This window comes from Geotrypetes seraphini, chromosome 8 (genome assembly GCF_902459505.1).
Source record: "Geotrypetes seraphini chromosome 8, aGeoSer1.1, whole genome shotgun sequence".
In the NCBI taxonomy this organism is placed as follows: Eukaryota; Metazoa; Chordata; class Amphibia; order Gymnophiona; family Dermophiidae; genus Geotrypetes; species Geotrypetes seraphini.
This window is the reverse complement of record NC_047091.1, coordinates 29,627,243-29,654,430: the sequence shown is the minus strand read 5'-3', so window position 1 is coordinate 29,654,430 and position 27,188 is coordinate 29,627,243. Positions and strand designations below refer to the sequence as shown.

The following is a 27,188-nucleotide window of genomic DNA, read 5'->3' as shown; positions in this document are numbered from 1 at the left end:
AAAAATGCTTTTTCAGCCTTCACATGCTGAGGAAAGTAAGATCCTATTTCCATCAAAATCACTTTACTGTCCTCGTCCTATCCATCATCCTGTCCAGATTGGACTATTGCAACTCAATCTACCTAAGCCTTACCAAGAAAAACCTTCATAGACTTCAGCGGATCCAGAATGCCGCGGCTAAGCTTATCTTCGCAAAAAGTAAATTGGACCATGTCTCACCGCTCCTGTCCAAGCTTCACTGGCTTCCGATTAACGCCAGGGTCCACTTTAAATGCGCCTGTCTAACTTTCAAAATCCTTCACGGCATCCTCCCTCCCTTTATCCCACTTTCCTGGAACTCCACAAATCTTAATACCACCAGACTCACTCACAAACTAAAACTATCCTTTTCTTCATTAAAAGGCATTTCCCGTGCAGGAAAACTAGGGACCTCCCTCCCTTTCAGATTCACTGAGCTCTGGAACAACCTTACCTCCCCCCTTCGGATCCTGAGCTCTCTCCAACTCTTCCGCAAACATCTGAAAACCTGGCTGTTTTCAAAAATGTAATACATACTCCATCTTTGGCATCCTAAGCCCTCCAAATATTCTTCTCACTATATCCTTTAACCTTCATTGGAGTTCCTTTCTCTCCCAACTCTTGTAAACCGTGCCGAGCTCTACGATTGTGGAGAAGATGCGATATACAAACCTAAGGTTTAGTTTAGTTTAGTTTAAGATAGGCCAAGTTTTACCTCGAAACCTTCTGAAATCCTAATCCTGGAGGCCGGGCCTGGCTTTGATTAACCATGAAGATAAAGAGAGTATAGATCCTGTCTAGGCCAGGGCTGGAGGAGAAGTACAATTCCAAGAGACTTTATTTCTTAAGTGGAACAAGATTTAACATAGTTTTACGTGCAAATCAATGGGCTGATATTTGAAGCAATTTAAGCAGCCCAAAATGGCCACCAGCCAGTTACATTGCTTGTTTGAGGTTATCTGCTAATTTGAACACGTCACTCCATTATTACAAAAAAGCACATTGGTTGCCCGTTGTAAACAGAATAACATATAAAATTGCCCTCTTGACTTTTAAAACTCTACAAACCAATGCCCCGGCATTTATGGACAGACTCTTGATCCCTTATGATCCCCCTAGAGCCTTAAGATCAGCCTCCCGGCATACCCTCAATGTCCCATCTCTGAAGATAATTGGCACTCGTCGCACCCTTATTTTTTTAGTAACTGCCCCTTTGACCTGGAACTCTCTTCCCCTATATTTAAGAGCAGAATGTAACTTGCAGAAATTTAAGAGTGGTTTAAAGTGTTTTCTCTTTAAGGATGCATATAATTGCTAATGAGTTATCTACCTACTTTAACAAATTCAACTGTTTTTTATTCCCATGCCATTAATTTCTTAATTATTTTTTTATTTTATCTCCCTTCTCCTACTGTATTTTCCTTTTATATATTCTTTCTATAAAAATTGTATTTCCGCCCCTTTTTCCTATTGTTTTAAAGACTTGAGTTTGTCTGTTTAGTCTCAGTTTGTCCAATAATTTAATATATATATGTTTTACATTGCAGACATGTCTGTCTTCCTGTAAATTTTAAATTTTGTTCAACGCTTTGTACTGCTGGATAAGCGTTTAATCAAATACTTTGAATAAACAATACTTAACTGGTTATTCTCGCTGAAAATTACCGGTTAGCATCTAAGGGCCAGATTCTCTAAAGGGGGCCTTCCTAACTAGGGTTGGCAAATTTTCCTAAAGGAAAATCTGGACCCATGGCCACGCCCCCAGGCCCACCTGTATTACACCCCGTCTGCCCCAGCCACGGCCCCAGATGGCATCCGCACATGTGCAGATGCGACACAATGACATCACGTGCACGTGAAGTCTCTGCATTGCGTCCACGCATGCGCGGATGCCCCTTCCCGACGTGATTTTGATGGGGCAGGCCTGAGGGCGTGGCCATGGGTCTGGATTTTCCTCTGGGAAAATCTGGCAACCCTGCTTCTGAGCAACAATGCCAAATAAAGGGTTAAACCAAGACAGGGATAGGCGCACGCACCCCTGTGCATCTGCAAGGCAGGTCTATTTCTATTTGTGCTAAGGATAGGTAAAGGGGGCAGTATTCCCATTAGGGCTTTGCAGTTTATCAGCTGCTTTCAGATACCATTATAATTGACATTATTGCTGAGTAATCTCTCACAGGCCCCAGGATGTACTGACTAAGCAGAAGTGAATTAGGTGTAGCTACTGCAGGAGGGCCTTAACCAAGTCTCATTACCCTTCGTTCAGTGGCTGATCACGACAAAAAAAGAACTGAATTCACAGATCCAGAAGGACTTTTTCTATACTTTCTTGACTAATGCTTAGGTGTTCTAACTCTGTAGTCTATGATTCTTGCATTAGACTTTCCCCGATTGCACGCTTAGGTTGTTTTGTTTTTTAAAAAAAATAAATGTAAGCTTAATTACAATTCGTTGGAGGCAGGGAGAGGCATCACAAACTGGCATTCTCTGGAGATCATTTAGCTTAAAAATGGATATAAAAAAGACATGTTTAACCTGCCTATTGATTTACACTTAAATCAAAAGGCAGGCGCAAGGCCCTAACAAATGGCTCCCCGCTATTAACATCGCGGGTTATAGATTTTGGCTCCGTATCGTAGAAAACATGCAAGAGCTTTGACATTTTAAGGGTCTGCATGCAGAGCTGAGAATATTTGTCTGTGGATTATAGCAAACTTATGTTATCATTAGCTGTGCTATTTAAGAAGTCCGCATTTCATCTTGCTGCTTGTAATGGCAAGATTTTACCGTTCAGAGAGAGTATTCCCCAATGCAGAACTAATGAAATGGAGGATTAAGCTAAAATGTCTACCCGTTGTTGAAAAGAAAGAGGCAAGAAGATCTGGCTGATGTCCAACGAACCACATGTCTTTGGGATTACCAGCAAGGCATCCCGGAGCAAGGAATGAGTCAGGAGATTGCTGTTGCTAGGTAAAAATGTTGTCCGGTCATACTCAGTGCTGGCTGCTGTATTTCTGGCTTTGTCCAATGCATGTAATGATCTCTCTCTTTGCATAAAACTCTTGCGAAGCGGAAAAAAAAAAAAAAATGGCAGGCATGGCAGAGAAAGGTGTTCCACATTGCCACCATGCAGGACATGTTAACCTGAGCAGAGATAAAAATGAAAAACGGAACCTGGGGCTGTCTTCTCTGCGCTCTGCAGTAATTGAGTGGGAGAGTGTGGCGCAGTGGTTAAAGCTATAGCCTCAGCACCCTCAGGTTGGGGTTTCAAACCCACGCTGCTCCTTGTGACCCTGGGCAAGTCACTTAATCCCCCCATTGCCCCAGGTACATTAGATAGACGGACAGGGAAAAATGCTTGAGTACCTGAATAAATCCATGTAAACCATTCTGAGCTCCCCTGGGAGAACGGTAGAGAAAATTGAATAAATAAATAAAATTGCATTTGTTTTTCTTTCAAGAATCACTAACAGCTCTGTTCACCAAGCTAAGTTTATACAGGTCATATTAATTTTTCATATGGATTAATGTGTATTTCTCTAGCCTGTATATGTTAATCTAATGTCAACGTGACCAATCTTAGCATAGTGTGGGTGGAGAGTTTGGCACACTAGCTGGAGCTACAGCCTCGGCACCCTGAGGTTGTGGGTTCAAACCCCACACTGCTCCTTGTGATTCTGGGCAAGCCATTTAATCCTTCACTGCCCCCAGGTACATTAGATAGATTGTGAGCCCCCCCAGGACAGATAGGGAAAATGCCTGAAGTACCTGGATGCACACCGCTTTGGGTGTGGTTGTGATGAATGGGGGAGGGGGTGGGGGGTAATTGCCTAATTTTAAGTAGCAAGAACACACAAAAATGGTGGCATTCTAGCCGGTTCTTACGCATACATGACCTTTTGGTACAGTGTACCTCAAGCGGTGTGTCTCCTGAGATTCCAAGTGTGCCGAGGCACACTGAGGAGGAAGAGAGGCGCCTGCCAGCTGACTTCCCTACGCGGTACAGCGCCAGCGCTGCCCGATTCACCGAAGGCCTGCATGTATCCCCCTTCTCTCCAAAGTCCTCCAGCTTCCCCCCTGGCATCCCGGTCTCATCTTAAAAGCTAATTACAGCAGCCTGCAGAGGATCGCCGATAGGTAAAATGATTTTATTTTCAATATAGTGATTGAAATGTGTCAGTTTTGAGAATTTATATCTGCTGTGTATATGACAAATGAATGGAAAAAATTAGTAAAGGGGATGGGATTTGGGTGGGCCTAGGGAGGTCTGTGGTTGGGGTATTCAGTTGATATTTCTTAGACTTAGGGGGTACTTAGCTTGAAGTTGTTGAGAAACACTGCTGTAGGCAATCATCTGGCACCAGTGCCTCTCCTCTCCGGCCCTCTTCCCTGCTGGCACCCCCTACTGGAGGGCCTCTGCACAAGCACGGACATTGACGTGATGATGTCACGCATATGTATGAAGTCATCATGGCGACTGCGCACTTCTGGGTGCCTCAAGCCTTGGCCACTACCTTTAGTGTGTCCCGGCTCGAGAAAGTTTGAGAGACACTGTTTTAGAGAATGCCAGCTAGTAGAAAAGTGCATGCCGTGTTTTGATGGCGTGGGGCGTGAATGGATGGAGTTTGAGCAGAAAATTACATGATTCAAGTTTCAAGTTCATTACATATTGATATACTGCCTATTTGAATTCTAAGCAGTTCACACCAAAATCTAAAATTAGGGGAGACTTAAATGGATTATTAAAACCATTTACAGACACCACCGGACAGACGTACTTTTCTCCCAGGGGAACTCAGAACGGTTTACATGAATTTATTCAGGTTCTCAAGCATTTTTCCCTGTCTGTCCTGGTGGGCTCACAATCTATCTAATGGACCTGGGGCAATGGAGTGACATGTCCAGGGTCACAAGGAGCAGTGTGGGTTTGAGCCGCAACCTCAGGGTGCTGAGGCTGTACCGTCGGGAGCAGCAAAACCGCTATCATGGTTTTGTAAAAAAAAAAAAAAGAGAGAGAGAGAGAGGGGGGGGAGGGGACAAGTGTGGTATTTGAAATTCTTTCATGACATGAGATAGACATACATTTCAGAATGGTGCTGTAAAATCCTCTTTCTTTTTTTTTTTTTAGTTCATAAAATTTTATCACATCACTGTTAAAAAAATTAAAATTTGAAATATTATTGGTTATTTCTATTAAGAATATTAACCTTCACTCCTGATTTTCTCTACTTCACACACACTACATTTTCACTACAAACACACGTACAACCCTTTAGCTTTCAGGAGATGAAATATTTAAAATTAGACTCCATCTCCCTTCTCCCCAGTGCATCTGGAGAAAATCTGAAAATCCCATCAAATTTATACTAGCTTGGTTCTCGTACGACCTCAGATTCTACTCATCTTTCCGAGGCCTAAAACACTGAAGCATTACTTATGCTATAACGGGAAAAGCTTCAGTAATTAACAGGACTTAATGTCCCCACTGTAATATGTAATCAAGATTTAGATTATGGATTAATCAACTATTCTGCTGTTTCATTAGAGCTTTCTAATTAATGATCATGATTGGCTGTGCAAGAAGAGAATCAGGATAGAGACTGGAACTGGAAAACAGAAACGAGGCGAGGTGTATTGTGTAGACAGTTCCAACGCTCTTAGAACGGTTATGTGAAAAGACGATGCGTTTCGTATTGTCATTCTGTTTCAGATATATGGAGGTACAACTGAAAAAAAGAAGATAACACTTTAGGAAACTAATGGCCAGCAGATTGAAAACAATTAGTAGAAAGTGTTTTTGGCAGCACGGAATTAAGCTGTGGCATCTGTGTTGGAGGATGTTGTCAAGGCGACCAATAAAGTAGGATTCAAAAGAGGATTGGACAAGTTCCTGGAGGAAAAGTCCATAAAATAATTAGCCTGGTAGACCTTATGGCACCTTTAAAACTGGCAGCTACTATATAATCAAAGAAACGTGGTACACTTAGATGTCCAAGATTCTATGTAACCTTTATTTGACCTTTGGAAGCATAAATGCTCATATATTGTTCATAGCAATGCAAGACCCGACACAGTTGTGTTTCAGCAGGTCCTCCTTCATCAGGAGTCGAAACAACAAAACAAGGCTTAATGCTATGGGAAGTACACTTAAAGCACAACGAAATGTTTAAAAGATAACCAAACAGAAAGGCTTCAAAAGTCACGAGTCTTGAACAGCAATCATTTAACACAATAAAACAATTTCTTATTGTTTTTAGACTAGGTACCTACCATTTGGCCTCATGGCACCTAGTTGGTGTGGCAAGTTATAGAACTGCTGCCCTAGACAGTGGTGTAGCAAGGATGAGCAGTGTCCAGGGCTCCCACCTTTTTCCCACCCACCCCCGCCACGTACGCGCTCCCTTCCCCATACCTTTTTAACGTCGAACCACCAACTGGCTGCCCACGTCAGCTTTGGCACTCCCTCTGACATCACTTCCTAAGCACATCTCCCAGAAGTGACGTCAGAGAGAGCGCCAAAGCCGATGCGGACAGCCAGTTGGTGGCTCGAAGTTAAAAAAGGATGGGGAAGGGATGCATGCATGCATGGCAGTGGGAGGGGTGGAAAGGAGGAAGGGCGCTTGCGCCCCAAGGAAGACCGTACCTGGGGCGGACCGCACTTCCCCTGCATCTAGAAATTAATTTATCTGCTATTTGTGTTTGTTCACATAGAGGTATGGGTGATCAAGCCTGATGCTGAGCTCACATTGGCCCATGATCTTAAAGACACTGACCCTCTAGGGACAGGATCAGACTCAGGTGTTCAATGCCAGGCCTAATCTGAGTACCAGCCTTGAATATTTGGGTGACGTGTTGCCACCAGAAGTTATCTGGGTGCTCTCTGACATTCAGACCAGTTTTTGGAAAACTACCCAGAAAAAGCTAGAACATTCTTTTTGCTCCCAGTTAGTAGACTGAAAATCACTGTTAACCCAGGTAAATTTTGCCTCTGCTCCTGGACCGGCCCAGCACTGAGGCCCTAATTCTGTAAAAGGTGCCTACCGGTATGTATTTAGATTGAGGCGTCTACCGAGTTAGACTCCTAACTTATTGGGGTGTGTGTTTTTTTTAATTAATCAGAATGATTAAAAAACAATTCTAAAAAATTAATTAACTGGTAGATGCTTAACTTGATAGGCACCTACCACCTCCTGGTAGGGGTCTACACCAAGGCGCCTACATGAAACGTAGGCATGGTTAGAAGTAGAGTTTGGTCATGGATTGAGTTAGGTACCCATACATTAGGCCAGAAAACCCTCAATTAATACACCGGCACCTAATATTATGATGCCTTGCGATGCTTACGTCAAGCTAGGCGACACTAGGCACGATTCTACAAATGGCATCTAACTTTGATCGACAACCAAAGAAAAAGATGACCCTAATATTTCCACAGTAAATGTGAAGTCCAAAGCCAAAGCAAAAGAGAATGGAGAGGGATGTTCTTGATCTTGACTTATTTATAAAAGTTAATCATATCCAAAGTGCAGACAAATAACGATATATCTGTTATATCCAAAGTTCGAACAGTAGTAATCCACTTTAAGAAAGGGGGAACCTTCACGGTCTGTGTTTCGGCGAACACACCATTCAGCTACAGAAAGACTCCTTGAAATGCAGGTGGACTGGAAGTCTTTTGGTTGTGCTGCTACAGGAGTTGTTTAAAACAGCATTGTTTAAAAAGGAAAGGATGCTTTGTCTGCTTTCAAAGCTTTTGGTGTCATTTTCACAGGCGCCTACCGGAGAATCTGGCCCTATGTGACTAGCGCTACGGCGATGTCGCTAGATTTTTCAGTTACGTGCGGCTGAAAATCTGGGGATCATCAAGTCAGTGTGATTTAACCAGGTAGATTCAATATCAGACACAATATTTTTGGCCTAGGCACATTTCCATCATCTCCCAGTTTCCCTTATGTGTTTCATTTTACAATGCACAATAAAAATGGCCGAGCAGCACAAGATGAAACATTGCTAATTCTTTGTGTCTTTTCCAATGGGAAATGACAGAAGAATGAAACGGGAAATGTGGTTGGCGCTTTCAATGTCACTTTTAGAATAATCGCAAGTCCCTAGAGAGGATTCTCCCATGTGATTCTCTATAGATACAGTTCTTATATATATATATCTCCATTATGCTAGCAAATCTGGACTGATTTCATCCTGTATCAGGCTTTAACTTTTTTTTGCCAGAAGCAATGATAATGATATGTACCATCTGTGCATATTGGTTTTACTCCTTCCTGTTTAATAAATTCTAGTTGTCGGGCCATTGCCCATAGTGACTATTTAGAAAACCCCGTTATGTTTCAACAGATGTTTGGAGTCTCATATTACTGAGGTTGAAGCCTCCCGAAGCTTCATCAGCATAAGGAGAGGAGCTTTCTCGAAGTTCAGAAGCTGTATAATGATAATGAGGACTGGATTTTGGTCTCTCAGGTCATCGTTGTCTACAAGAAGGAAGGGGCAAGATATTGGGCTATAATGAACCTAAACTATGGCCTCTACGGTTGTTGAACTCCATTGGGTTAGAATCCCTTTGAAAAAATGTAGTCCATGCAAAAGTGATTTAATTTATGCTGATCTAAAAATTAATCCAAAACCATCTCAATGTCCTTGATGCTCCTTTAATTTTCTTTTAAACTATTTTTACTTTTTTTAGGCCTCGGACTAGCCATTAGGTGCCATGCATTTCTATGGTCACCAAACAAACTTATGGCAATGACAGGTCCCTTCCCGATGATAGTACGAGACAAGACTGACTTAAGATAAGTCAATTAAGTTATAATAATTTTAAGAATTAAGTTATATGAGACACTAAAGAAAAATAGCACTGAGCACTTTAAATAAGAAAAATGTGAAAAAATATATAATGGGGCTAATGAGGATGCCATTGCCATAAGTTTGTTTGGTGACCATAGAAATGCATGGCACCTAATGGTTAGTCTGAGGCCTAAAAAAAGTAAAAAAAAGTTTAAAAGAAAATTAAAGGAACATTAAGGACATTGAGATGGTTTTCGATTAGTTATGTTTTCAATGTCTTACATTTGACCGCAGGAGATACTGTTGATCTAAAAATTAAAGCACATGAAGGTAGTTAATTTGCATTAAAATGTTCAACTATACATTAAAATAATTTAACACTAATGTGTGAAGCAAATATTTTAAAAAGGTATCGATAGAAAAGCTAAACAGGATAAAACATGTTCTCTCGGGGTTTCCGCAGCTGGCATTGCGCTTGTTGTAGGTTTCCAGGTCTCGCTGCATCTTTGTCAGGTAGAAACTGATCAACTTTGGGAGTGCGGACTTAGACCAAGTGAAACCTGGGGTAAATCCGTGTGAACAAGTTCAGTGCCCAACCCAGGAGTTCTATAACATTGCTGCTACGTTATGGGAATGCTCCCTGACCCCGCCCATATCCCTCTCATGGCCACACCCCCTTTTAGGTTGGTTTTGAAACAATTTCAGTATGTAACTCTATGGGCTAGCACGCAGGCAGAAGCACATGTAAGTCCAAATAACTGCCAATTAACACCAATAATTTGGGTTAATTGGCTCATTAGGTAATTATGCTGTGCATGCATCTCAGGATTGCATCCAAACTGCGATCAGTTCTAGCAGCGATCAGATATTTTTTTTTGCTACATTTTAGAAGTTATTTGATTTTGCGCCATAAAGTACTTTTCCTTCTGATGACAGGTGTTTCAGCGCCATCTATTGGATTTTCATCTACACCCCTGAGGCAAGCTTCGTTTCTGAAGCCGAAACACGGACCGTGTCGGGTCTGGAAGGATAGCAAGGAAAGACTGATCATATATGTTTTATGTTACAATAGATGATTGTATTTAATAAACTGGCTTTAATCTCAGGTTGATGTGTACAGTCCTTTCCCCCACTTTTTTTCTTTGCTATAATTATCATGGGGTGTTTGCTTGTTCTTCGGAATGAAAGCAGTTAGCTTAGCAGGGTTTAAAAAAAGGTTTGGATCATTTCCTTTATAAAAATGTCCATAAGGAGACCAAGATGACGACGGAGTGAGTCGCGTCTGAAGGCTGCACTTTGTTGGCAATCTTTATTTCATCTAACATTTTTTATCTTTCATTATGCCCAAGCACAGGGGCAAACAGAGGGGCTTTCTTCCAGCTTCATCTGGTACTTCACTGACGAGGCAAGTGGCAATTACAGCATATGCCACCCTGGTTGGATCGGGCTTATCCGCAGACCGAGGTGGGCAGACCTCGGTCCTGGAGAGCGAGGTTTCTCTTAGCCCATTGGGGCCTGGAGTTCCTCCGCATCCCGGGAAGATGTCGGGGATGCCGTCGGCAGTGCAGGAGGCGCCGGAGATGATCTCTTCGTCAGCGCTGCAGATTTCACCCTTGACCCCAGAAGCAGTCCATGGCTTGTCGACTCCTTTGCAGTCGACATTAGAGAATGGAGGAGAATCTGCGAGGAAGCAGTGAAGGAGGAGCTGGGAACCATTGGGGTAATCACCGGAATATCTATACCTCTTCCTTTAATAAGACCCGAGGTTATCGACATGGAAGCAATTTGGAGTGGACTGGAATCAGTACATAAGGTATGCTCCCAATTTCTTTCCTTAGTATAGAGTACTAGTATTCATTTAAAAGCTTTGAAAGAGAAATTCCTAAATCAGTCTAATAGAATGGACAACCTGGAAAAATCAATGGCAGAAGTGAAGGTTTCCATTAATTCACAACTGAAGGAAAAGACTTTGCTTTTTAGAAAAATGGAAAATTTAGAAAATGCAAATAGAAATTTAAATCTTAGACTATTAAACTTTCCGGTCTCCAAATTTCAAACACCGAGAGACTTATTTAATTCCTTCTTAAAATTAGTGTTGAAATTTCCTGAAAATAATATGCCACCATTACAAAAGATATACTACTTGAATATTCCCAAAGAAGATAAAGGCAAAGGAATCGTACCAGGAGACTTGGATCTCACTGGTATGTTGGAAACATCAATACAAGAAGAAATAACTATTAGAGCAACTTTACTGGTAACCTTCGTTTTCCTTCAGGATAAAGAGGCAGTTCTTCGTCTATACTATAAGACTGATAATGCGGAATTTCATGGTTTCAATGTTTCAATATTTCTAGATGTGTAAAAATGGACGCAAGCCAGACAGAAGAAATTCCTGGCTTATCGTCAGTTAACTTTGAGTTTGGGAGCAACTTTTCAGTTATGTTTTCCCTGTAAATGCTGTGTTACCTATCAGAATAGTTGATATATATTTTATGATCCTGATCAATTAAATTTCTTCTTAGAGGGCAAGACAGCTTCTAGAGCTCCAGATTCTCCCAGGCAGTTTGTTAAATCCAACTACACTCTGTAATGTGATTAGTTATGAGTTATTCCTCAGATCCAACTTCCCTTGGAGGTGATGGTCTCTCTCTCCTTATTTTGTGGACACTGAATTAGTCATATATGTGGAATTATTTTATAATTTACTGATTGTTTCTTATTTCAATTGTTAATTTCTTTAAATTGTTGTTCAACAATTAGTGAAAAATAAAAAAAAATAAAAAATGTCCATAGGCCATTATTAAGAAGGGCGTGCAAAAATGCACTGCTTATATTTGAATAGTACTCAGGTACTCCTAAGTATTTTCACTATCTGTCCCGGCATGCTCGCAATCTAACTATCACAATTTAAAATCTGTTTTACTCTTTTGGGATCTTGCCAGGTACTTTTAACCTGGATTGGCAACTATTGGAATAGGATATTGGGCTTGATGGACTTTTGATCTGTCCCAGTATGGCTGCTCTTATGTTCTTATATGAGCAAAGTATAAAACAAGCAAGCCATTCTGACATCACTGATGAAACTGGCTCTTAGACATTGGTGGAATGAGGCATTATGACATCACAATCTGAGCCCTAGAATGTTGCCAAATGAAAATGATCAGAAAAACACAAGTTGTGTTTTTTATTTGCTGATAAATGTGTGCACTTTTTGCAGCTGGTTTACCTACGACAGCGTGGCAGTGACCTTCACAAAACACAGCCATGGTGGCCCTTCAAATGAGCATACGACAACTGCGACCTGACAATTCCGCTCCCATGCCTTCAGTTTTGAGGGGGGGGGGGTGTAAAAGATTCCTTCCTTTCAGTTTATAATTCCGCTCCCTTCCCAAAAATTCCGCTACACTTACAATTGCGCCCTGACAATTCCGCTTCCAGATTCCTCCCTTTCAGTTTACAAATCCTCGCCCTTCCTGACAATTCTGCTCCCTTTCAGTCATGCGTGCACTTGTCGGTGTGCGCATTTGACGTGGTGCTATGGTTGGGGCACAATTGACGTGCGCGATATTGTCGGTGTACCTTAGTCAATAGTGCGCAAGGCTAGTGAACCTCCCTGCTAATCCCCATTTTTTATAAATTCCATCCCCTGATGCCCAGTCCACCATCCCCATATTCAATCCCTGACATGTACAAACCCCCACCATGTCCAAGTCCCGCCCAATAAGTCTGATCCTCTCCCCCCCCAAAAAAAAAATCTAACTACATCCATTCCCCCAATGAAACCCCACTCCTGACTTCAAACCATGCCCTTGATCCGAATCCTCCCTTCATGACCTCACCCCCACCCCAGGATTTACCCAAAGATCCTTCACTGTTTTCCCAGGGATGCCAGACAGCAGTTGCCCAAGTTGATGCTGGCAGTAGTTTCAGAAGACTATCACTAGGGGGCATCCTTTCCATATAAGGAGGAATTCAATAATTGGGAACTAATGGCATAATAGCTGAGAGAACTAATGGCATTATGTACTGCTTTATAAGGTAGCATATAATTTCTTTAGCGCATAACTACATGGAAGGGACGTGGGCATGACACACAACTTACAGAATATTACAAGTCACACCCGCTGCATGGTGCAGTTTGTTGAAACCATGTACACCTACCATTGACTTGGCCTAAATCAGTGGTCTCAAACTCACGGCCTGGGGGGCCACATGTGGCCCGCCAGGTACTATTTTGAGGCCCTTGGTATGTTTATCATAATCACAAAAGTAAAATAAAACAGTTTCTCGATCATATGTCTCTTTAGCTATAAATGACAATGTTATTATTAAGACTTAGCCAAAAGTAAAGATTTATAAACTATAAAGAGTTTTACCTCATGCAAAATTGTCATTTCTTTAATAAGACGTTAACTCTTTTTGTTTTCTGAGGCCCTCCAAACACCGACAAATCCAAAATGTGGCCCTGCAAAGGGTTTCAGTTGGAGACCACTGGCCTAAATGTAGGTGTTCAAACAAGTGGGAGTAGAAAATAGCACAGCAGAGAGTAAGTAAGTAATCAACTTAGGAAAATGTCTATATTGAAAAAAAATCCTCATAAAGGATTCAAAGCAAGCTGTGTTTCAGCTTGCAAGCCTTCATCAGGAGTCTGCTACTACGACTACTTATCGCTTATATAGCACTGAAAGGTGTACGCAGCGCTGTACATTTTGACATTTATAGACGGTCCCTGCTCAGAAGAGCTTACAATCTAACTTGGACAGGCAGACATGACATATAGAGTTGGGGATGCAGAACCCAAGGTAAGAGGAGTCGAAAGCACACTGAAAGAGGTGAGTTGACATTTTTAGACGGTCCCTGCTTAGAAGAGCTTACAATCTAACTTGGACAGAAAGACATGACATGTAGGGTTGGGGAAGCAGAACCCAAGGTGAAAGGAGTTGAAAGCACTCTCAACGAGGTAGGTTGACATTTATAGACGGTCCCTTCTCAGAAAGAGCTTACAATCTAACTTGGACAGGCAGACATGACATATAAGGTTGGGGAGCCAGAACCCGAAGTGAGAGGAGTTAGGAGTCAAAAACACTCTCAAAGAGGTGGGCTTTTAACTGGGCCTTGAACACTGCCAGAGACGGAGCCCACTGTAGGGAAACGGCCTGCTTGTTCCAAGGGTTCATAGACAACCCCGCGAAAGACAAAGGCGCGCGCCGACAACTGAGCGCAAGACAGAGGCGCGCGCCTAAGAAAATTAGTTTTTAGGGGATCAGACGGGGTTTTTTGTTGAGGAGCCCCCCCCCCAGTTTACTTAATAGAGATTGCGCTGGCATTATGGGGGATTTGGGGGGTTGTAACCATCCACATTTTACTGTAAACTGAACTTTTTCCCTAAAAACAGGGAAAAAGTGAAGTTTTCAGTAAAATGTGGGGGGTTACAACCCCCCAAACCCCCCACAATGCAGTGCGATCACTATTAAGTAAAGTGGGGGGGGGTTCCCCCCCCACGTCCCCCCATCGGAGCCCTAAAAACAGTAATTTTGTGCGGCGCGCACCTCCACGCTGCGCTCAATTGTCTGGGCGCGCCTTTGTCCCGGCGCGCTTTTGACCTGACACCTGTTCCAAGTATACTCTGCAGCAAGGCAGAAGGGATGGAGTCTGGAGTTAGTAGTTGAAGAGAAGGGCACAGAAAGGAGGGACTTGCCAGCTAAGCAGAGCTCACGGGGGGGGGGGGGGAGGGGGCATCATAGGGGGATATGTGAAGAGAGATTGTGAGGGGCAGCTGAGTGAGTGCATTTGTAGGTCAGTAGTCTAAATCAGAATAATCTCATTCAAATATAAAAGAATGCACAAAGAGACCCTTTAAATAGCATCAGCGTCACTAAACTGTGACTCCATATGTTTTGTTTTTCTGTTTTAATACTGTAAATTTATATTCTAAGTTCTAATGGAATCTGCTTCGTAGCAGTTCACTGGCCAGGCAGAATATAAGTCCATACATTAAACAATATAAAATTAAAATGTATACATTTGGAGGTTATATTTGTATTTTTACCCTCTGCTATTTAGGTAAGTGTGCCTGGGTATTGGCTCATTTATGATTATTACTGTATGTATTATTGTAAACTATCCGTCCAATCAAATATAAATATAAAAAGAGAAACAAGTATTCCATAGCTATGAACATCCCATTTCTAGAGGTCCTTGATCAGTTGGCTTCCTGGATTCTCGGCCTGGCTGATTTAACCCTTACAGGCAAGTCTTAGCTTTTTGGTTTTTATTTCTTTTTTCACTTCCTCTTTTTTTTGTTTGATTCTTGCAGGAGGAATCTTCGAGTTTCTAGAAGGGCCGGGCGGACAGCTTGTGAGCGCCGAGGAGCACGCCTTTCGATTCGCCGCCAACATTATCAACAGGAATAGAACATTGCTACCCAACACAACTCTAACCTACGACATCCAGAGGATTAACCTCTACGATAGTTTTGAGGCAAACCGAAAAGGTGAGTTCAGCTCAAATGAAGTGTGAGTGAGGCAGCGAGTCACTTCAAAAGGGCTGTAATGATTGACGTATAAGTATATCGTATATAAGTATGGCGACTGTTCTGTAAATTGGGCATCTCAGTTTACGCACCCCATGGGCCATGGGTTTAGTGTTAATTCCATAACGGAACCTTGAGATCAAGATTCTATTATAGAATATTAGCTTAAGTTAGCGTTGGAGGCCATGTTTGACTGTACCCTTTTATCCCATGCCAATGGCAGGCATAAGTTGGCACATTTGAATGTGCCAAGTGATGCACATAATTTATACTATTCTACAAAGTACATGTGTGTCCGTGTTCTGCCCATGCATACACCCCCTTGCAGTTGGGTGCTGTGGCCTTATAGGATTGTGCCTAGACCCTGAAGGCCTTTTGAGGACGTGTCCAGGGGTCCGGACAGCCCTTCAAAACCCGGCACTTTGTCCGGGTTTTGAAGCCTTAGTGTACTCCATTTATGCCAAGATTTTCTTGGCCTATGTGAGTGTGTCTGTAAGTACTTCCTGGAATGTTTATAGATTTTCACATACGAGAAGCATTCATCGATTTAAACTTTCTTTTCCATCTAGGAAAGGAATTCAACGAGTTAAGAATTTTAGCAGCTCTCTGGCGTTTAAACATTTTGAAAACTAACTCTCTTGTATTTCAGTTTACTTTATTTTTTAAATTTATTGTTAACCGCGGCGAGCTTCCTTTGGTTGAAGACCCGGTATATAAGGTTAAGTTTTAGTTTAGTTTAGTAAATCATTCCAGATTAGAGGTGCCTGATAATAAAAAAAAAAAAGATGCATTCCATCACGTAAATGACCATGATTTGTTTTGGGGAGGGAAATTGAAGGTAAAGCTGTTTCTTTAAAGCATGTCCTGACCTACCTAAACTAAACTAAACCTTAAGTTTATATACCGCATCCTCTCCACGGAAGTGGAGCTCGGCACGGTTTACAAGAACTGAGAAGATCTCAGTGTAGATTGAAAAGTCAGACAAACACCATCATGGAGTCTTCCTTTGTGCATATAATGTGAATAGTGCAAACATGCATAATATATTAGAGAGAGTGAAAAAATGTGCAACCCATTTTTGGTAAAACAATGACTGCGCAGCCCTGACAAAATATTAAAGAGAGGGACTTATCTCAATGTGAAGGGCCGGCGAACAAACTGTGAAACTTCCAGATAAATTTTCAATCTACATTGATGTCTTCTCACTAAATTTATAGACATGTATTGATGTTCTTCATATTTAATTTGAGTAGTGTATGCACAACCCACTTTGTTAAACAAAAACACTCTTAGAACTATTTTTCTAATTAGTATTGGAGGTGTTCTCTATTTTGGGTTTTGCCTATTTGATTGATCTACCTGGAGGTAAGGACATCTGGCTGCTTTTAAAGCAAATACAGAGGAAGAAAGAGGGAGGGGGATTTTCAATTCTAATAATAATAATAATTTTATTTTTATATACCGCCAAAGCCATGATAGTTTGAGGCGGTTTACAACAAGAGGTGCTGGACAATCAGTGAAGTGGTTACAATACAAAGTCATCAAATATAAGGTACAGGTTGGGAGAAGTGATACACTATAAGATTCTTAGGTTACAATCGATTAAACAAATTTGTTTTTATTGATTTTCTAAAACTGAAGTAGTATGAAATTCGTTGACAAAAGGTGATTTTATTGGAAGAAGAAAAATTGGATTGGATTCGAATAGGAAGGCAGCAGTTAATTCCTGAGACAAAAAAACTTTGCATCACCACGGCTTTAAGAACAGCATAAATCTCTTTTCCAAAAGTACTGCTGGAAACTATGGTGTGTTTCCTCAATGACCCTTTTCTCCATGCCTGAGAAGAGATGACCATCTGGATGGTCATGCATGGCAAGGGGAGAGCAAATGTTTGTAGAAGGAGACAGGTTTGGACCAGCTCGCTGATTTCACCTGAAAATCTGCCCAGGCCTCACTGGCATTCATCATCTTGCAATCCCTGCCTGCTGCAGTGATCCCAACTGCATTCTCTGCAGACGAACACGAGAATTTGATTGGCCCTGTAGCAGTTCAGTGCTCCAGCAGTTGACCAAATTAAAAAATGATGGCGGATATTTGGAGTCGTTTTACAGAGGCAGTATTTCTCTACAAAGCCTTCTGATGCATGTCTTATAAGACAGTTTTAGGTAGATGATTTTTTACATGCTGATTTTTACACGTTTAAATCCCTGCATTATTTTTACAATGGTTTTTTTTTATGTATAAAAAATATGGGTTATGAATTTAAAAAGTTTAAAATGATTTTTCCTATTTAGACTGATGAAAACTCTCAGATTTACCCTTCAGGTTCAATGCTTACACGATTTAACGTTACACTTATTAATATAGGGCTCGATAGTCAAAATGATTGAACGGCTAAGAGAGACTTGTATCGACCTTTAAGTATTTGGGAATCATTATTGACTAGCAACTAAATTTTGAAGGCCAAGTTTCCAGTTTAGTTAAATCATGTTTTCATACTTTGAGAAAACTACAGGCAATTAGAGAATTGTTTTGGGAGAATATGCATTGTTAAGGTCTAAATTACATTACTGTAATATTGTTTATATGGGTATTACAAAATTTAATCTTAGGAGATTACAAACAATTCAAAATAATGTGATCACATTATTGGGTTTTAAAAATAAATTTGATAGAATATCATTGGTTGCCTATATGTTATTGGATTCAGTTTAAAACTTTGACATTGGTTCGTCGGGCTTGAGTATCTACATTCTTTAATAATCCCTTATACCGATGAGAATATTGAGATCAATGTAAGACAATAGAGTGGTCTTTCCCTCGGCTAACAAAGCAAAGTGGGAATCAACAAGAAATAAAGCATTATATTTCATTGGTTCCCATTTATGGAATCATTTACCTCAGGATGTTTGATTGGAGGTATCATTGAAAGCTTTATATTTCTGTGAAGCGTTTGGTAATGATTTATCTTTTTCAGAGATTACTCATTTATTGAAATTGAGTGATCTTGCAGTGTGATGCCCATGATTGTAGGATTAGGGGACATTCAGATTCAATTTAGATTTAATTTAGTTTTAGAGTTATATAAACTGATTTATTTTAAATTGAGGTTTTTTTTTAAATGAATGATTTAATTCTTGTGTAAACGTTTGGAGGTCTTTTCTATTATTATTGGAGTTCTCTTTATATTGAATTTTTATTGTAAACCGCTTGGACCAGGTGGTATAATAAGTTTTAATAACACATACAACTTCTGTCCATTTAAATAACCCTTCTGGGGCTAACCAAATTTATTAACTGGATCATTTCAGGCATTAGCTGTACCCCAAGTAAATTCACTTTTCCTCAGAACCTAAGCGACACCACTCAGGGCTCAACATTTTCATTGCCCTAAGTTTTAAGTGTCAGATCGTCATCGGTTCTTTGTTTTAAATTTCTGCTAAGTGAAAATTAAGTGGGTAACCTTCCCCAACCTCTTGTTTCATTACCTATCCCTTTTTATTTGTTTATGAATTGTATTTAATCCTCTTTTTTTCTCCTCCCTTTTTCAAACATATTATTTCATTAAAATTAGTATTAATTGTCTTTTATTTATTTTTTATTTTAACCTAATTTTTTACTAAATGTAAATCACATTGGATTTGGATTTTTGCGATCAAATCAAATATTTTAAATAAACTTGAAACTTGAAATATTTTTACTTTTCCAAAAATTAATATATATATAAACACTATCACTAAACTTAGTCTGGGAAATTTTGGAAAAGTAAAAATATTTAAAAGCAAAAAAATCTAAGAGAAAGAACCAATGACGATCTGACGCTCAGGGCAATGAAAGTGTTGAGCCCTGAGTGGCATCGCTTAAGTCCTGAGGAAGTGTGAGTTTCCTTGGGGGCAAAGCTAACGTCTGAATTGTTAAATGAGACCTCAAGTTTAGTTGATTCTGGAGTCCTTTTACTAAGGCGCACTAGCCGATTTAGCGTGCACTAAATATTAGCATGCGCTATATGCTAACACACCCATTATACTCTATGGCCATGTTAGCATTTAGCACGCATTATTTAGCGTATGCTAAATCGACAAGCGCGCTTTAGTAAAAGACCTTGTCTATACCTTAAGGGCATGAACTTAACTGGATCAAGTCACTGAAAATGCTTGCTTAGCGCCCAAGACAAAACAGCTATTTGGGGGGCGTTCCATGGGTGGTGCTGACTCGTAGCCTCTTAAGTGCCAATATTCAGTACAATTCACCAAAATAACACTGCTTACACATAGGGGTCCTTTTACAAAGGCGCGGTAGCGGTTTAACGTGTGGAATACTGCGCGTTAAACCGCCTGCTGCGCTAGTAAATGTCTCCATTGACGAGTCGTTAGGATTTTAGGCTGCTGCGGGGTTAGCACTTGATGAAATGTCCGACGCGCTAATCCCCGTAGCGCGCCTTGATAAAAGGAACCCATAGTCTTTATGCATCTGTCTTTATGTGATTCATCATGGCTAGTGTGGGACCGCCGGACCCGTGGATACGCTTGGCTCCGGTCAGCGCTCAGAATAGACTGCGTCCTACGTACTTCCAGAAAAGCTGGAAGTCCTGCTGGTCACACAATCCAATGAGAAAGCAACAAGATTCAAACAGTCACTTTCAAAAGAAAATAAAGTCCCACTTTATTGTGGACATGAAGCTTGAACAGGGTTCAGTTCATTCTTTCCCAAAACATAAGAAAATGGAACAAAATAAAATTGAGTTGAAAACAAACAACCAACAACTCACACCTTTCTTGCAGGTGTCACAGGTAAGTAGCAGAGTGTATTCCCAATCGTTCTGCCTTTGGCAAATAGGCAGTAACCAACCATCACACTTTCTTTATAAATGAAAACAGTGTTGTGTCCAAGCCTAGATAAAAGGGTGGCTTGGCCCCAACCAACTTAACAGTAGTTGGTGGGGGAGGAGAGTAGCCGAATCCACTAACTTTCTTCTGTAAGCAACAGAATGCCACAAATGGCCCCACAATCCCAACCTAGGATATTGCGTGGATTCTTCCCCAAACTACCTCCTCAGGCACACAATCAAAAATTGAAACTTTTCTTGCTTTCAAAAGACAAACATAAACTCAAACAGTCCAGCATATTGAAACCTAACCAAAAAGGTTTTCACTTTCAGGCACCTAGTAAGGAGCTCAGCACTGCTCCCTTACTTCTCACCGGTGCAAAGAGTTCCCCAGGAAGAAGCCTAAACGATTGCTAGCATGAGCATACAAACAGAAAACAACCAGCAATGAAACTTAACTCTCTTCCATGGGGCAAGCTTCTGTAATGTTGGCAGTTTCTAGGTAGTCCATGAGCTCTGGTTCTGCTAGCTGGTTAGCTTCAGGGTCAGGGCTGGATCCACCATCTCAACCTGGTAAAGTTGAGGTTCAGGAGAGCTGTCCTGCAAACCTCCTTCCTGGGCTGGCCCAGGGCAGACTCCCTGCTTCCTCTTCAGAGCAGCCTCTAGTGCATTGAGGCGACCACGCCCTGTTCTCTGAGGGGGAGGGGCAGCCTGCAGCTTCTGCCTAGTTTTCCCAGGACTTCTAATCAGGTCCTGCAAGCTGGGAGTTAGCTGAGTGAGGAGGAGGATTATGTGGCTGTTCCAGGCTGTTACCCTCATAGTCCTCCCCTCCCCAGGGATCTGTAATCTGGGTTTTAAAGGGGAATGCAGAGTTTCCCCTATTCCTGGACTCTAGCCTGTCACACTGATTAGCTCTTTTAATGGCTGGGCTAGGTTTAGCCAAAGCCTTACCTGGCACAAGCCGAGCTTTAGGGCTAGGGTTGTGACATACCCTCACCCTTAATGTCTGCCCAACCCTAGTCTGCGGAGTGCCCGCCACATCCTCCTGAATTCTGGATAGGGTGTCAACGCTTCCGGTGTTTATTAAATTTTTTCCCTGGATTTAGGGATGGTGTGTCAGGGTCCTGAAAATCCTCGGGCCATCTTAAAACGGGGGGTCTCATAACCACTTTCCAAGGCCCCGCTGTCCTGTCCATTGGGAGTTTCTAACCCCTCCACGCGTTGGGCTAAGGCCACTATGACCTGTGTCATGCTTCCTAACTCATCCTTTTTCATTTGCATAATTTGTTCTTTTAACTCTCCCAGGTCTTGCTCCATCTCTTTAAAAGTGTCCAGGACCTTTTCAAAGTGTTGGGCATGCTGCTCCAATTGTTCTTCTTGAGCCTGCTGCCTTACAGCCCAACTCTCCGCCTTCCCTGTTTTATTTGTTAGTTCTCCACAGGTAGTCTTTATTTCCCTCAAACTATGCTGTACAGCTTGCTGTTGGGCTTGATTTTCTTGCATCTGCCCTTGAACTAATTTTAACTGTTCTACAAGATGGTTAAGTTTTTTTGATTCCTGTTGACACTGAGCTAGGACCTCTTCCCTGGATCTTTTATTCTCCTGGACTAAGGGGTCTTTCCAGGATTGGAAACTGGCCTCAGCCTGAGACTTAAAGCCCGATTCCCATTCCTGGCGTGCTGCTGCTAAGTCTCCCTTTACCTTCAATATCTCCGCCTCAAGTGCGGCTAGGGTAGCAGCCCCCGCATCTCCCGGCAGATTGGGTAACAATTCTGGGTGTGGGCTAACCCCTGGTGTTCCTACCCCAGTAGACCCAAACCCTTGTTGCCCCCTTCTTGTATCAGGGAGACGGGACCACTGCACTATGTCAGGGTGCCAAATCCTCTCACATATTAACTGTGCCACCTGATCTCCAACCCGTACTTGATAATCAGTATTCCCTTGATTCACAAGGAGTACGGCAACATTCCCCCTATAATCTGGGTCAATAACTCCAGCAGCAACATCTACTGCATGTTTCAAAGCCAACCCAGATCGGGGGGCTATCCTAAGATAGGCCCCTGGTGGACGTGATACTTGAATGTCAGTCCTCACTAGACCCTCCCTTTCGTAGGGATAGTCTGCTCTTGGGCAGCGTAAAGGTCATAACCCGCTGTCTTAGGGTAAGCTCGAGTGGGTGCTATGGCCCTATCCGAGAGCGGGACCCAACGAATAGTCGGCCTCCAGCTCTTAGGTTTTGGTGCTCGCTGCCTTTCCTCCGGAGAGGGAGTTGTTCTCCTTACCACCCGGCTTCCCAACACGCATTTCTCTGGGCCACTCTCCCCTTTGGGAACCTCGGTCCTCGTTAGGGCCAGCCAGTCTCTTCCCAAGATTAAAGGGTAGGGTGCTGTTTCCAAAACTGCAACAGGTATGGGAGTTTTTCTCTTGTCATGCTCTATTGTCAAGGTTCTCAGGGGGTATTCCCTGGATTCCCCATGAATGCAGGTAATAGGTACTCCCTTAGTACCTAAGTTCGGGTCCTCTCCTAGGTCATCCCAAAGCTGGGCTGATGCAACCGACTGCTCGGCCCCTGTATCGATAAGAGCTGAGACCTCCCTACCTGCCACCAAGACGACCAGTTGGTATTCCTCAGGGATCTTGGCTCTACTTCCCTGGGTTACTACGAGATCTTTTCGAACCCTACAAGCTCTCTGGGTATGCCCAGCCTTCCCACACCGATAACATGTGAGAGCCTTTCCTAACACAGGCTCTTTAGGCTTGACATACCCTGAGGTCTTTCCAGCTTGTCCTTGGCCTATGGCTGTCCTTGCTTTTTCCGTACTCTGAGCAGGGGTTACTCGTTCCTCTTCGGCAGCGCCCTGGGCATCTAAATATGCCTCAGCAACCTCCAGAGTCTGGACCAGGGTTTTACAGCCTTGCCTCCGGACCCAACCTCTCAAATTTTGGGGGGCTGATTCCAGGAACTGCTCCCTGATAATTTCTAGCACTAAAGCCCTAGGGTCTCCTAACCAAGGATATAACCATCTCTCAGCAAGCTTAGATAGTTTTTGGACTAAAGCCTTAGGTCTTTCTTTCTCCTGCATTACGGTAGATCTGAATTTCTGCCGATAATGTTCAGGAGTATACCCCAGGTACTCTAAAATATGGCTTTTGATGGCCTGATAGTCATTGGCCAGTTCAGGGGATAAGGTCTGAAAAGCGGATAATGTTTCCCCTGCTAGGCAGGGCAGAAGCCTAACAGCCCACTGACCCTGCGGCCAACCAGCAGCAGTAGCTACCCTCTCAAAGGCAGATAAGAACTCATCCGGAGCATCTGCCGGTGTTATCTTACATAGATTTAACATTGCGAGCGGGTTAGCTGCTCCTGCAGTTGGTTGAGTAAAGCTCAGTCCTGGCTCACTGCCTGTGGCTGGCGAGGGCCTCTGTAAAAGTTGAGACAGTACCTTAGTCTGTTCCCCCATCGCCAATACCATCTCATCATGCTGTCTCCTAGACAGTTCCTGCAACCAGTACCACAAGTCCTGGTTGGTCTTTAGTACTGCTTGCAGGTCTTCGCTCTGTTTCTGTCTTTCGCCAGCTAGGAAAGCCATCAGCTGCTGCTGATCCATCTTGCTTCCGGGCCTGGAACAGGAACAAACGGAGAAACACACCAAGTGGGGTACTTCACACTAGCACCACTATCTCCCTCACCAACCCCCTTTGCCGAGGTACTCTTACCAGAAAGATTGGTGAGTCTGCGCCTTGGTTAGTAGGCCTCCAGTCGCTTGTCTGCGTTTCTGTCCTCTCAACCCTGGTCGGGTCCTTACTGGACACCCTCGGACTCTGGTCCACCGTAGGGAAGGCGAGGCTTCTCCGACTGCGTGCTTCACACTGCTTCTGTTCAGCCACCAGGATATCCTCCTCAGTGCCTTCGCTCCGACTGGTAACCCGAACCGCCAAATCTGGAACCAGTCTCCAAGACAGGAACAAACAAACAAACTAAAACAACAAACAAAAAAAAATCCAAAAAGCCAAAACTTTTTTTTTTTTCAAAGTTCACCAAACGTCCAGCAGGAGGCGCTATATCCCACTTCTGACACCAAATGTGGCACCGCCGGACCCGTGGATACGCTTGGCTCCGGTCAGCACTCAGAATAGACTGCGTCCTACATGCTTCCAGAAAAGCTGGAAGTCCTGCTGGTCACACAATCCAATGAGAAAGCAACAAGATTCAAACAGTCACTTTCAAAAGAAAATAAAGTCCCACTTTATTGTGGACATGAAGCTTGAACAGGGTTCAGTTCATTCTTTCCCAAAACATAAGAAAATGGAACAAAATAAAATTGAGTTGAAAACAAACAACCAACAACTCACACCTTTCTTGCAGGAATCACAGGTAAGTAGCAGAGTGTAGTCCCAATCGTTCTGCCTTTGGCAAATAGGCAGTAACCAATCATCACACTTTCTTTATAATTGAAAACAGTGTTGTGTCCAAGCCTAGATAAAAGGGTGGCTTGGCCCCAACCAACTTAACAGTAGTTGGTGGGGGAGGGGAGTAGCCAAATCCACTAACTTTCTTCTTTAAGCAACAGAATGCACAAATGGCCCCACAATCCCAACCTAGGATATTGCCTGGATTCTTCCCCAAACTACCTCCTCAGGCACACAATCAAAAATTGAAACTTTTCTTGCTTTCAAAAGACAAACATAAACTCAAACAGTCCAGCATATTGAAACCTAACCAAAAAGGTTTTCACTTTCAGGCACCTAGTAAGGAGCTCAGCACTGCTCCCTTACTTCTCACCGGTGCAAAGAGTTCCCCAGGAAGAAGACTAAACGATTGCTAGCATGAGCATACAAACAGAAAACAACCAGCAATGAAACTTAACTCTCTTCCATGGGGCAAGCTTCTGTAATGTTGGCAGTTTCTAGGTAGTCCATGAGCTCTGGTTCTGCTAGCTGGTTAGCTTAAGGGGCAGGGCTGGATCCACCATCTCAATGTCCTGGTAAAGTTGAGGTTCAGAAGAGCTGTCCTGCAAACCTCCTTCCTGGGCTGGCCCAGGGCAGACTCCCGCTTCCTCTTCAGAGCAGCCTCTAGTGCATTGAGGCGACCACGCCCTGTTCTCTGAGGGGGAGGGGCAGCCTGCAGCTTCTGCCTAGTTTTCCCAGGACTTCTAATCAGGTCCTGCAGCTGGGAGTTAGCTGAGTGAGGAGGAGGATTCTGTGGCTGTTCCAGGCTGTTACCCTCATAGTCCTCCTCTCCCCAGGGATCTGTAATCTGGGTTTTAAAGGGGAATGCAGAGTTTTCCCTATTCCTGGACTCTAGCCTGTCACACTGATTAGCTCTTTTAATGGCTGGGCTAGGTTTAGCCAAAGCCTTACCTGGCACAAGCCGAGCTTTAGGGCTAGGGTTGTGACACTAGCTATGAGTTAGAATATTTATATGTCCAGCTGTTTTTTTCTGGTTGCATATGCCCGAACATTCATAGCTCTCTCTTGGTACAATATTCAGCTGAAGATTCGTCAGCTTCCTACAGAAAATGATGACATGTCTGCCATTGTACATCCAGGGGTAAAGCTGGCAGAGTCAGCAAAACACTGATTATGGTCAGCTGAAAATTGTGCCCACAAAATAAAACTAAATTTAAAAAAAACTTAAAATTCCTCAACAGATTAAATTTTATAAGTATAAATTTTACAAGGACATAAAAAGATAGTCATTTTTTTAAAAAAATCTTTATTCATTTTTAAACTTTCAACAAGCGATTTATAATGCAATCATATACACTTTAATATCACTATTTAATCACACAAATATTGAATCAAAATATAAATTCCTCCCTCCCTCCCTCCAATATAACATTATAGTTTCAGATAAATTTGAAATTAAATCCATCCCCCCCCCCCATCCTATACTTCAATAAATAAAAGGGGAAGAAATATATTATTAAATATAATCAATCCTTACAATAATTTGTTAATGGCTCCCAAACATCAATACATTTTTTATAATGTCCCTGTTGATAGGAGTCATTTTATCAGGTGACAGAGAGACTCTGTCCCTTTTGCCTTGCTGCACCGTATGCTTCGAACAAGCTGCCCGAATCCCTACAATGGGCTCCGTCTCTGGCATTGTTCAAGGCCCGTTTAAAAGCCCACCTCTTTGAGAGTGCTTTCGACTCCTAACTCCTCTCACCTTGGGTTCTGCATCCCCTACACTCTATGTCATGTGTGTCTGTCCAAGTTAGACTGTAAGCTCTTCTGAGCAGGGACCATCTATAAATGTCAAAATGTACAGCACTGCGTACGCCTTTCAGCGCTATATAAGTGATAAGTAGCAGTAGTAGTCCACCGTAGCATAGAGGCCCAGTGTGCGGCGGTGGCCAAAAAATCAAACAGAATGCTAGAAATTAAGAAAGGGATGGTAAACAAGACCGAAAATATTATAGTGCGTCTATGTTGATTCATGGTGCAATCTCACCTTAAATATTACATTCAATTCTGATCACTGTATCTCAAAAAGGATTTATAGGAATCAGACAAGGTTCAAAGAAGAGCAACCAAGATGATAAAGGGGATGGAACTCCTCTCTTATGAGGAAAGACTAAAGAGGTTAGGTCTCTTCAGCTTGGAGAAGAGATGGCTGGTGGGGGGGTGGGGGGAATATGATAGAGGTCTATAAAATCCTGAGTAATGTAGAATGGGTGAATCGAATTTTGACTCTTTCAAAAATTATGAAAGCTAAAAGAAACTCAGTTAATTTATATGGTCTATTTTAACAGCCAAACATGGCCAATTTGGTGTTGAATGTCCACACCTAGCCAGCATGACATTTCTGGTTAGTGTCGAGCCACTAATCATGAATATTCAATAAGAGATAGCAAGTTATCTCCCACTGAATATCCATGTTTAGGCACTAAAACACTATTTAAATGGCCAAGAGCAATTCCTGGCTGGTTAAATAGTTTTGAATATTTGTCAAATTGTTTTTAATATTCACATTATAGACTGACACAGTTTTGATCATAAAT

The 27,188-nt window shown here is 42.3% G+C and overlaps 1 protein-coding gene across 1 annotated transcript in view; it reads left to right on the top strand.

The window, feature by feature from the left end:
- The window catches only part of GRIK3 (glutamate ionotropic receptor kainate type subunit 3), a 320,591-nt gene that overhangs the window by 158,536 nt on the left and 134,867 nt on the right, over window positions 1–27,188 (top strand). The window contains exon 2 of the mRNA XM_033956508.1: window positions 15,137–15,313. Within this exon, the coding sequence (XP_033812399.1) occupies window positions 15,137–15,313 (177 nt within the window). The remainder of the gene's footprint in view (window positions 1–15,136; window positions 15,314–27,188) is intronic.